Below are 12,692 nucleotides of genomic sequence, written 5' to 3' on the forward strand. Positions count from 1 at the left end.
AACCCCTACAACTCATCCAGAACGCCGCAGCCCGTCTGGTGTTCAACCTTCCCAAGTTCTGTCACGTCACCCCGCTCCTCCGCTCTCTCCACTGGCTTCCAGTTGAAGCTCGCATCCGCTACAAGTCCATGGTGCTTGCCTACGGAGCTGTGAGGGGAACGGCACCTCCGTACCTTCAGGCTCTGATCAGGCCCTACACCCAAACAAGGGCACTGCGTTCATCCACCTCTGGCCTGCTCGCCTCCCTACCTCTGAGGAAGCACAGCTCCCGCTCAGCCCAGTCAAAACTGTTCGCTGCTCTGGCACCCCAATGGTGGAACAAGCTCCCTCACGACGCCAGGACAGCGGAATACCTGGGATAGGATAAAGTAATCCTTCTACCCCCCCTCCCCCCAAAAGATTTAGATGCACTATTGTAAAGTGGTTTTTCCACTGGATATCTTAAGGTGAATGCACCAATTTGTAAGTCGCTCTGGATAAGAGCATCTGCTAAATGACTTAAATGTAAATGTAAATGATGGATGATCATATGGGTCTGGGTAATTCAGGTCACTATACAGAGGAATATGGAATATTCTGCCATTATTTCCAAAAGAATACAACATGCTTGTGAAATGAATTATTCAGACTAGACTTCTGTAGGAATTTAGCATCCAGTTAGTGAAATATTTGCTTTAGAAGCATTTCACACATCAACTAAGGTAACCTCAATCAAAAATCCCTTACCCTATTATGGCCTTATCCCTTCTTTATTTTTCTTTCCAAAACACTTGAACATGCTGTCTCTGACCAACTCTCTCGCTATCTCTCTCAGAACGACCTTCTTGACCCTAACCAGTCAGGCTTCAAGACGGGTCACTCAACTGAGACTGCTCTTCTCTGTGTCACTGTGGCTCTCCACACTGCCAAAGCTGACTCACTCAATTCAATTCAAAGGGCTCTTTTTTTGGCATTGGAAACAGTTGTTTACATTGCCAAAGCAAGTGAAATAGATAATAAACAAAAGTAAAATAAACAATATAAATACATTACACTCTCTGTTCTCATCCTCCTAGATCTATCTGCTGCCTTCAACACTGTGCACTATCAGATGACACTCAACTACTTTTCTCCTTCCCTCCTTCTGACACCCAGGTGGCAACACGCATCTGCATGCCTGGCAGATATTTCAGCTTGGATGTCGGCCCACCACCTCAAGCTCAACCTCAACAAGACGGAGCTGCTCTTCCTCCCAGGGAGTGCCAAGATCTCTACATCACAGTTGACAACTCCACAGTGTCCCTCCCAGAGTGCAAAGAAATTGAACCCCCCCCCACCTTTCGTGAACTAACACTCACACTTGACTTTTCCCCTACAGCACTGACTTTGCTGATAGCTACTTTACTAAGGAAAAATGTACATACTATGACTGAGATATGTGGTGGTACCACCTAGCTATCTTAAGATGAATGCACTAACTGTAAGTCGCTCTGGATAAGAGCATCTGCTAAATGACTCAAATGTAAATGTAATGGCTTATATAATTAAGGATACTATAATTAATTAATACTATCATTATTAAGGGAAAATTCTGAACTTCTGAATAAGGATATACCATTTCTGGGTCATTAAGTTGTACAGATAGCCTCCCATACATTTGTATTCACCATGTGTTACTTTATTGGTGCAATGACACAGGCTAATACAACTGTATTCTAATTTCTAGTACAATTTCAAACAGTATTTTGACAGTTTCCTGTCATATGATTCAACAATTCGTTAATGTATGTTAAAGATTGTCCAAGCCATGTACAGAGACTGATAAATCGTACTACGTAACGTTACCGACCAAGACCGTGTAAAAGAAATGGCTACATTGCATTGAGTTGGTGTCACATTATGTAGCCTAATTCGACTGATATCGTAGAATCTGAGGTCAACAAATATGGTGCTAACTATCAAATAACCCAAGTCAAAATGTGTGATCGATTAATATGGCACATTCGCATTGTAATACGATTGACTGGTGTTTGATAATGCCACAATGTTGCGTTATGTCACTGATGGTTGCACGTGATCACAACTGGTACATTTAGACACATTACGGCGTCCCTCGAAGCTTCAAGTGTTACAGAGAGTGAACTAAATTACACCGGGTTACTGTATCTATTTATGTTTTAGTTCTTACCTCGTTATTACTTGATCGTAGACTATAGTTGTTAGGCCACTTCTGGTTGTTGACACGGAAGAGAAGAATACGTACTGTAGTTCTTTAGAAGGACTTCATTTCTGCGTGGACTGTGCTCCCTGGTAGTTGAAGTCTTTTAGCTCAAGCAAAAGCAGCTGATCCGATAAAGATAGGCTACATAAAGGAATTGTGTGAAGTAAAACAATCTGTTATCAAAATGAAAGGCGTTTCTATCAAAATACTAGGCCCATATACATCAGATTAGCCTATTGCAATGCACTTGTATTCTGATAATATACTATGATGTGCGTGTGTAACAGATATAGTTTACAGTCATATATGATACTGTTAGTAGCCTAGTTAACCGTGGCCCTGAACTAGAATAAGCTTTCTTGTCTAGCATTGGGCTATATGCTGTAGGTTTATGACTGACTTTATGGAGAACAGGAGATCAGTTCTTATTGTACTTTTAATTGTTTCAGGATTCCAGATGATGGCTTCAATGATACGAGATCCTATTAGTATATTAACTCCTAATTATATGGGTCTGCGTGACTCAGATCAGATTTGATCAGCTGCAGACGTCGAGAGGACGACGAGGATGTCGAACAAGGTGCGGTGCACGCAAAGTTGGAAGGGCACTGATTTTACAGTCCAGATTGGTAAATAGGCTATAGGCCTACAATCACATGATGTTCTTGATGATATTTAACTGGCACCACCAGTATGGTCTCACAAGTAGCATACATAAATAGTAGACTAAAAACATGATTCTGTCCCTTTTCCACAATTTGACTAATATTGCCCAGTTACATCAAACATATTATGCAATGCATTCATCCATTCATTTATCCACCATGTGTTTTGTTTTAAACTCATGCATTCAAAATATCCATAACTGCCTGCTGAACGTATTATTTTAGTGATGGTTCTATACGAATCCTATGTTTACATCCCTGCACACTATTTTTTATATTCTTATAAATCTATATTCTTATGAATCTAAAACGTACCGGGGTGTGACTGGGGAAAATAGTGCAGAGGGTGAATTTTAATGTTGCTAGTAAATGACAGATTACTCACATCTGTGTGAGACTATGTAATCTGATTCCTGTCTAGTTCACTCTGTGAAAATACAATGTCGTCATGCTGTATGAGTGCTTGATACAGGCACGACGAATGGCCCACAGAATCATTCAACACTATGCAAATGCGCATTTCGAAAACTAGACCCAGCTATACTTTATACTGGGTTATTGCATAATAGTTCATGATGTTACATTTGCGCTTGTTCCTGTTGAGCTTTTGTTAATAAAAGTGGTTAAAATTAGGTTACTAAGCACCTGATATTATTTGTGTTAGTTAGGATGTCGTTTTAATATTAGGAGGATGACAATCTGGAGGAGTTAATTACAGCTTAATTACAGCTTAATTAATGATTGCAGTTAGCCTGTTGACCAGTGTTTCCCAAACTCGGTCCTGGGGACCCCAAGGGGTGCACGTTTTGTTTTTTGCCCTAAAACTACACAGCTGATTCAATACTCAACTCATCATTAAGCTTTCATTATCGGAATCCGCTGTGTAGTGCTAGGGTAAAAACCAAAACCTGCATCCCCTGGGGTCCCCAGAACTGAGTTTGGGAAGCACTGCTAGACACTTTTTTTTTATGTTGCATAAATATATTACATGAATCAGACAGGTGAGATGTCTAAAAACATTTTGCACAGTAGGCAAGGATTCGGTTTTAATTTTTATTGAGAAAATGATAAAACAATAGGCCCATAGGCCCGTGTTTTAACAAATGAAAGCTAGGCTACCACATCCACATAACCTATAACCCACTATTATTTTAATACATTTTTATATGTAGGCCTTTTCTCCAAATATCAAATCACATGAAACGTTATGAATTAATAGCGACAAAGTTACACTACAATGTAACAGTTAAGACTACGATCGACTCGATAGTCAATTGACTATACTGTACACCAAACTCGCTCCGCTCGCAGTGCAACTTTTGCAGGGACTCTACAGACATGTCGCACACTAGCTGAAGTCAGCCTGCAATTTGGCTCAACATTTGAGCCAAAAAAACAATTCACAATAGGCAGGGTTTTGTTGCAGAAATAATACACTATATTTTTCCCGTGGACTGAGCACGAATTTGTAACCTTGGATGGGATTTGAGATTTTTCTTCTCACTAATGAACTGAGCTAGTAATGCAGGAGACAGCGACTCTGTCAGTGGCTCAAGATGGCAGATTTTTACTGAGTTCTGAACAGATATCTAGCTTTATTTTTTGCCATGAATAACAGAAGTCCTTGCACCGATGGCCCCTGTATACGAAGGTAAGATATGTTTATATCTGAAGTCTTTTTGTGGTCAACCAGTCTTGTATAAAATAATTTTGTGAATAAAAAAGAGGCAAGAGAGATAGCTGCCTTGCACCCTATTGCTTCTTTGTATCGCAAAATGATAGAATGATGCATTTTCTGTTTAGTGTTTAGTTTTGCGCCATATTAGTTTGATAATATGTGTCACTTTATTATAATAGTTATTGCTCTGGTTGCAAAGATGTAGTGATACATCGATGGTCGAATCATTATGTAGACTACAGTCTGCATCCCTAGCCGTCATAATTATTCTCTTGTGATGTTCCCGTGTGATATCCCACGATTTTAATCAAGTCGGCTACAAATACATTTCGACATCTTCATTTCAATGCTATTGCATTTGATTCCAAATGATCTTGGTGTTGAAATTACACCATTGCTCTATAGCCTACAGAGGAGAGAGAAAGGGCGAGAAGCGAGAAGAAAGAACATCGCAGTTCGCACATAGTCACGCAACCCGAGAGCAAATTTAGCCTAATTTATCTCAATTTAAAACCTACACTTTCCATTTCTGGTTAAATGTTTAGTGCTCCATAACGTTTATTCATTTGTGCAAAGATTTTCAACCAAAAAGCAAAGACATGCTTATGTAGCATACTGCTGTTGCTGCATTACGTCTGTGACTAATCCCATTGAGAGAATTGTACTCAGCATGTTTAGGAGAAAGGCTATGCCTTAAAGACATACTAGTAGAGTGCAATTCTATTTTGTTCTGTTACAATGTCTCATATGGTAAAGAGCCCTAATTCTTGGAATAAGGCAGGCCAGATAGAGACAGGTCTCATGGCTATGGTACAATTGTAATTTTCTATACAGTTGCTTACATGTTGTGATGACTACCAGGGCAAATGCTATTTGGCCATCTACTAATATCCATAATCTTTTCGTATTATAGGCTACTGCACAATACACCTCCATGCTCTTTAGAATTACACATATATTCCTGTCATTAACCCCAAAAAAGGAACCACTACTTTCTTTTTTTGGTGAGGGTGTAATGTGAAAATGTATGTTTTTATTATTGCCGTTTGTGTATTTTACTATTAGTCCGTGCTCCCTCTGCTGGTTTAACTTGGAACATAACCCTTTGTAACAAACCAGTAACTACATATAAAATCACGTTGTTTGGATAACATTTGTTTTGTTGAAAATGTGAAAGTTGGTGTAGGCCTAAATTGTGACAAAAACAAATAGTGTAGGCCTAGTAATTGTTAGAAAGCATGTAATTTCAATTTAGATCTATATCCGAATCATAGGCTACAGCTGAAACTATAGTTAGAGAGGGACAAATTACTGATTATTTAGTAGGCAATTCGTTTCACTAGATTTGTGAAACGTAGGCTACATGCATGGTCATATCCTTTATGCCAATCCAGCCAGACTGATTAGTTGCAGACTGGCTAGAGAGCTCTGCATGTTAAACTCAACAGCCAAATAGGCTTGCATTAGCATGAAAAGGAGAGTTGAAATGAGACTCCACTGTGCAAGGTAATTAGTTGGAATGGCATTCCCTGGCTTGCCTTTCATCATGGCGAGAAGCTGAGGAATTAATTGTCTACCTTCTCTGTTCTCGCCTGCTATGTGGAGCAGCAGCCAGGAACAGCAGTGGAAATGGCCACATCCACTGGTGGAAAAATGGTGACAGGGACCATCCACGTGCAGAGACCATCATGATGGTCATGCTGGAATTCTGTGGACATTCAATAACCAAGACTGAAACATCTCCCTCCCGAATCTGTAGCCCTTTCCTGCAGTCACATGACTGTGGCCTCATGGGTGGAATGTTATTCATATTTTTCATAATTAATAAGCATTATTTCAAAAACCCGCAGAAAATCCGGTGTTTCTATGTGAAACGTTTTTTTTTTTTAATATCTCAGTCCTCTGTGATGTAATATTGGGGTGCAAACTGAATACATTTCCACTCTATATCTGACATGGTACAGGTGTCTTCTTTTTTTAAGCCCATAACCATGTGTGTGAGGTGGATTTGTTTAAGACTACCTAGAAACACTCTGTGTGACCAGGATTTAGCCCACTGTAGTAAAATGTTAAAGGTACTGTGCAGTAGGCACTGCCCCCCCCCCCTCAAGGTTTCTTCTCAAGATCAATTTAGTACCAACAAACCACTGGTATTTGATTCAGAGGGTAGGTGAGTTAGTGTCTTACGGGACACTGTGGTAGTGATGGTTCGGAGCCAGATGTGCCAGTCTTGCCGTCCTGGCCTGGCCCCTGCCTGTCTCTGCTCTGTTGAGTTTGTGTGTTAGTCTAAGCTCTGGCTGCCCAGCGCTCTGGCTGCCCAGCGCTCTGGCTGCCCAGTCTCATAACCCAAACTGACATGGTGATGAATGTATGGTGGAGGGAGCAGGATCAGCAGCCCCCAGCTGTGGAAAAGCTAGTATTCAGACACAGACTCATGTCCCAGTCAGGGGAAAGTGGTGGTTGGGGGGGGGTATAGAGAGGGGGGGTCAGTGGGCGCCAGACAGCCCAGAGCAGGGCACCAGCTAGCTTAATGTGTGGCTCTGTCTCGCATAGTCTCAGGTCAAACGATATCTTAGAGAGCATTCGTAAGGCCGGAGACACTCTCATTGATAAATGAGCAAGGCCGGAGACACTCTCATTGATAAATGAGCAAGGCCGGAGACACTCTCATTGATAAATGAGCAAGGCCGGAGGCACTCTCATTGATAAATGAGCAAGGCCGGAGACACTCTCATTGATAAATGAGCAAGGCCGGAGACACTCTCATTGATAAATGAGCAAGGCCGGAGACACTCTCATTGAAAAAGGAGCAAGGCCGGAGACACTCTCATTGATAAAGGAGCAAGGCCGGAGACACTCTCATTGATAAATGGACAGAGACTAGATCAGAGGCTGCTGCTGAGATGATGATTGTGGTGGTGGTGGTGACAGGGACTGTAGACTAACACTGCTGTTCTACATCTACACATGCACTGTGTATAGATAGGTGTTTGAATTCTCTGTCACTCCCAGAGACGTACTAGGAAAAGAGGGAAATGGGGGAGGAGGGAGAGGTTTACAGACCACTTCCTGTCTTCTATGGGGTGAGTGCCCCTCTTGCTCTGTGTCAGTGGGTATATAAAGGCTGAGAGAGGGAAAGGCTGAGGTCTGGTAGCTGGCTGATTGGTATCGTCCTCATAGGGCCGTGACCCCAGTTTTCATTCCAAGGTCACAGGGTTTCAACTTTGATTAGAATTCCAGCAAAACCACAGGAATTTGGGGCCAAGTCCCCCCTTACTAAGTTAGAACTGAGCTTCCCGGCGATTATGTTTCAATGCGGAGCGGAGAGTTTTGAGAGTTTAGCTAGTGACATAGCTTGGGTAGTCGGCAGATCTGTACGTGGTAGTGACCGTCGCTCTCCCTGTATTGTCGATGCACAGATAGCTCGCTGCGAGAGTTTAAGCCTATCACATCCTTTCACTTTAGCGTATAGATGTTCCCCCCCATCCCTTTTGTGCAGTTGCTTATTTGAAGTCTGCTGGTAAATGTTATGAAAATGGACATGCCGCAGAACGTTACGAGCATCCCCTTTGCATTATTCAAAGTAGTCTATGTGAAAAGGAAATGAAAATGTAGTGTTCATGCTCAGGTTCTTGGAGGTACTGATTTGTGAAAGCGTGTCATAGAATGAGCTAAGCCAGGGAGAGGTGGTACTAGGAATACGGCATAATCAGTGTGAGTTTGATGAGAGCAGACAGTGAGTGTGTGCTAGCCAGATCTCGGTGGAAGCGGGAGGGATATGGGATCCCTCTGATGTGTCTGTCTGGTGAAATGGTTCACAGGTGTGCTGCTCTGGCGGTTTGGTTTGGTGAGGAACAGATGGGCGCAGGTTGAGTTCTGACCGAGCTGAAATGACAGGTTAGAGGTCAGGCTGAACAAAGCATTCACAGGCCAAAAATCAGTGGGACTGTAACGTTACTGTGTGTAGCCTATTTCTACAGCCTCTGTTCTGTTCTTTAAAAACGTTGGTGTGGGGACAGATAGAGAGATCAGAACGAGGAGCACTTTATTCCGATTATTTCATTAGTCCAAGTGTGCATAATTCCTCGATTCCTCGAAGAACTCAGCACTGGCAACATTCAAGGCTGCAAGGACCACTCCCAGTCTCAGTCTGATCTTGGAGGACAGTGTGAGTCTTTGGAGGACAACTCACGTTTTAACGTGAGTTGCTGCTAGTGTGCTCAGTGTTTTTGAGGGGGAGTGAGTTTTTGGCTGGGGATGTGCTGCTCAGTGCTGACAGAAGGCATTTCCGTACAGAGTGTTATGCGTGTGTGAAGGCCTTCTTCCAGCAGGCAGTTCTGTTGTTGCTCTGTGTTTGCTGTCAGTTTGTGTAGAACAGCTGCCTGTGGCTCTGAGTCTGACAAGCAGGTCCTGTGCAGTACATCCAGCCCTATCTGGATGCTGTGCTTTGTGTTGTGCTTAAGGATTGCAGGTCTCTGCTTGCTATTTCTTCCATCTTTAAGGAGACATTGTCCCTGGATAGAGTCAATGGAACAGAATACGAGCTGTTGGGAAGTTGTATTTGTTAAGCTATTCATTGTGTAGTCATTTCTGGTTCGTAAAGGCTAATTTTCATTGTGTCTTCCTCATGTAGTGAGAGAGTCTATTGTCTCTGTCATGGATATGGTATGGGAGATTCTGGCACAGCGCATGCTTTGCTTTTCCCATGACTTCTGTGCAGCATAAACGGCAGAGCTTCGAGGTGGCAATCTTTCTGTGTTTTTTTGTGTTGCCTCCTCAGGCCTGGTTGCCTGGTGATTCCAGCAGCTCTCCTCCATGCCCCCACCCTGCTCCATCCCCACTTCCCCACCCCCAAATACCCCTCTGTTTGATTGTGAGATGAGAAGCCATTGGTCAGCTCAGACTCTACCCATGTGACACCAATGGACACCATCTGATGGGAAGATTGGAATCCCGGTTTTGGGGGGGGGGGGGGGGGGGGGGCATTTAGGGCCTGTGGGGCCTTCTGTAGCGACAGCTTTTGTGCTCTCGTAATCATGCCTCCCACCCCTCCCTCCCCTATCGTCCCGGCCCACCCCATCCCACCCCATCCCACCCCGCATACAAGCCTGTTTGGTGGTGGACATTGTCCAGGCCCTTAATCCTATTGTTTTGGATAATATCCCCCCCCATACCCAGTCCATTTGGCATGGAACTCTTTGGAAGAACAACAGACTGGTTCTTTATCACAGACAGGGTATTCTAGCCTTTCATCATGGCATGTCACATTACACTCATGGAGCCAGGGCCCAATACTGTCCAATGATCCCACTGGGCACAGACGTCAATTCAACATCTATTCCATGTTGGTTCAGTGTCATTTTATTGAAATTATGTGGAAACAATGTTGATTCAACCAGTGTATGCTCAGTAGGATATCTTCAACATTGTGTATAGACTACAGTCTACAGTATCTAAAGGATAGCTATTGCAGGAAGGGTACAGTACAGTTACTGCACAAAGGGAACAGCACATTTTTTAACTGCCCAGTTGCCCACCCTCTTCTTTTCGTTTCAATGGGAGCTTTTCAAAGTGAAAAATGTATGGCCATTTTTAATGAAGGCTTTCATGTTCTCTGTCTTCTTTCCTCAACTTCAGAGCAAGAGCGAGGGAGGGGGGAGGGGGGGAGAGGGAGAGAGAGAGCATGGTTTAGTGTAGACATATATATATATATATGTATGTATGTATGTATGTATGTATGTATGTATGTATGTATGTATGTATGTATGTATGTATGTATGTATGTATGTATGTATGTATGTAGATAGATAGTACCAGTCGACACACCTACTCATTCAAGGGTTTTTCTTTATTTTTTACTATTTTCTACATTGTAGAATAATAGTGAAGACATCAACACTATGAAATAACACAAATGGAATCATGTACTGTAGTAACCAAAAAAGTGTTAAACAAATCAAAATATATTTTATATTTGAGACTCTTCAAAGCAGCCACCCTTTGCCTTGATGACAGCTTTGTACACTCTTGGCATTCTCTCAACCAGCTTCATGCATTCACCTGGAATGCATTTCAATCAACAACTGTGGCTTGTTAAAAGTTAATTTGTGGATTTCTTTTCCTTCTGAATGCGTTTGAGCCAATCAGTTGTGTTGTGACAAGGTAGGGGTGGTATACAGAAGATAGCTCTGTTTAGTAAAAGACCAAGTCCATATTATGTCAAGAACAGCTCAAATAAGCAAAGAGAAACGATAGTTCATCATTACTTTAAGACATGTCAGTCAATCCGGAAAATGTCAAGAACTTTGAAAGTTTCTTCAAGTGCAGTCGCAAAAAAACCATCAAGCGCTATGATGAAACTGGCTCTCTTGAGGACCGCCACAGGAAAGGAAGACCCAGAGTTACCTCTGTTGCAGAGGATACGTTCATTAAAGTTAACTGCACATCACATTGCATCCCAAATGAATGCTTCATAGAGTTCAAGTAACAGACACATCTCAACATCAACTGTTCAGAGGAGATTGCGTGAATCAGGCCTTCATGGTCGAATTGCTGAAAGACACCACTACTAAAGGACATCAATAAGAAGAAGAGACTTGCTTGGTCCAAGAAACATGAGCAATGGACATTAGACCGGTGGAAATCTGTCCTTTGATGTGATGAGTCCAGATTTGAGATTTTTGGAACCAACCGCCGTGTTTTTGTGAGACGCAGAGTAGGTGAACGGATGATCTCCGCATGTGTGGCTCCCATGTGAAGCATGGAGGAGGAGGTGTGACGGTGTGGGGGTGTTTTGCTGGTGACACTAACATTGATTTATTTAGAATTCAAGGCACACTTAACCAGCATGGCTACCATAGCATTCTGCAGCGATACGCCATCCCATCTGGTTTGCGCTTAGTGGAACATTTGTTTTTCAACAGGAAAATGACCCAAAACATACCTCCAAGCTGTGTAAGGGCTATTTGACCAAGAAGGAGAGTGATGGAGTGCTGCATCAGATGACATGGCTTCCACAATCACCCAACCTCAACCCAATTGAGATTGTTTGGGATGAGTTGGACCGCAGAGTGAAGGAAAAGCAGCCAACAAGTGCTCAGCATATGTGGGAACTCCTTCAAGACTGTTGGAAAAGCATTCCTCATGAAGCTGGTTGAGAGAATGCCAAGAGTGTGCAAAGCTGTCATCAAGGCAAAGGGTGGCTACTTTGAATAATCTAAAATGTAAATGCTACATGATTCCATATGTGTTATTTCATAGTTTTGATGTCATCACTATTATTCTACAATGTAGAAAATAGTACAAATAAAGAAAACCCTTGAATGAGTAGGTGTAGAGAGAGAGTGAGAGAAAGAGAGAGAAAGAGAGAGAAAGAGAACGCGAAGCATTGTGCACTAGATGAAGTAAAGAATAGAAAAGCACTGGGCAGAGTTGCAGCAGAGTTGGCCTTACCAACACAACAGAGAGAGAGAGAGCCCACCATGTAGGTTGACGGCGCGAGAGAGTATGGGCCGTTCTTGGTCAGGGAAGGGAAGCGGAGCGTCGTCCGGCTGGCTGGCTAGCGGAGGACTGGCAGCCCCTTCACAGATGGCTGCAGGTACAGCGACACACTTGGCTGATAACCAAAGCACTTCAAACGGCCAGATGTGCTGTCTGCGGCTGCCCCAGGGGGAGAGAGAAGGGACAAACACAGCTCACAGTACAGAGAGAGACTGGGCCAATCAAGGGAATCAAGAGGAATGGAAATGACCATCACACATCTTTATGTTCTGCTTGCCGTCTTTCCTCTCTGTCTGTTTTTCCTTTATCTTTCACTCTTTCTCCTTTTTCTTTCTCTTCTCTTCTTTTTCAGCTCTTTCGTTTCTGCTGGATCACTGACTAATCACCTAGTTGGTGTTGCTCAGTCGCTGACGTGTGTGTGGTCAACATTACCCTCAAAGACTCAGATATTACTGTCTTTGATGGTGTGATGGAGGGTAGAGGGAACGCTGACACCAGATCACTGATTCCGCTGGCCTCTGGGTCCTCCGTTCGTGCTGATGGGAAAATACAAAGCTAAAGAAAAGAATGTTCCCCAGGCCACAGTTCAGATACTTTCCCATATCTTACTTCATCCCATGATTATCTCTTTAGTGCATTTTGAAACTAT

General features: G+C 42.9%; 2 protein-coding genes across 3 annotated transcripts in view; one reads left to right on the forward strand and one right to left on the reverse strand.

The window, feature by feature from the left end:
* Positions 1 to 2,336, reverse strand: part of LOC115152206 (thromboxane-A synthase) — a 95,473-nt gene extending 93,137 nt beyond the window's left edge. The window contains exon 1 of one of the 2 annotated variants that reach the window (XM_029696807.1): positions 2,168 to 2,332. The gene's annotated coding sequence lies outside the window, so the exon portion shown is untranslated. Of the gene's footprint in view, positions 1 to 2,167 lie in introns of both variants that reach the window. The other variant, XM_029696809.1, reaches the window with a different exon arrangement.
* Positions 2,337 to 4,170: 1,834 nt separating this feature from the next.
* LOC115152207 (homeodomain-interacting protein kinase 2) overlaps positions 4,171 to 12,692 on the forward strand; it is a gene marked incomplete in the record, with an annotated part of 101,251 nt that continues 92,729 nt past the window's right edge. Inside the window, 1 exon segment of the mRNA XM_029696811.1 lies at positions 4,171 to 4,516. Coding sequence (XP_029552671.1) covers positions 4,498 to 4,516 — 19 coding nt within the window.

The sequence above is a fragment of the Salmo trutta genome, chromosome 17 (assembly GCF_901001165.1).
Source record: "Salmo trutta chromosome 17, fSalTru1.1, whole genome shotgun sequence".
NCBI lineage: Eukaryota > Metazoa > Chordata > Actinopteri > Salmoniformes > Salmonidae > Salmo > Salmo trutta.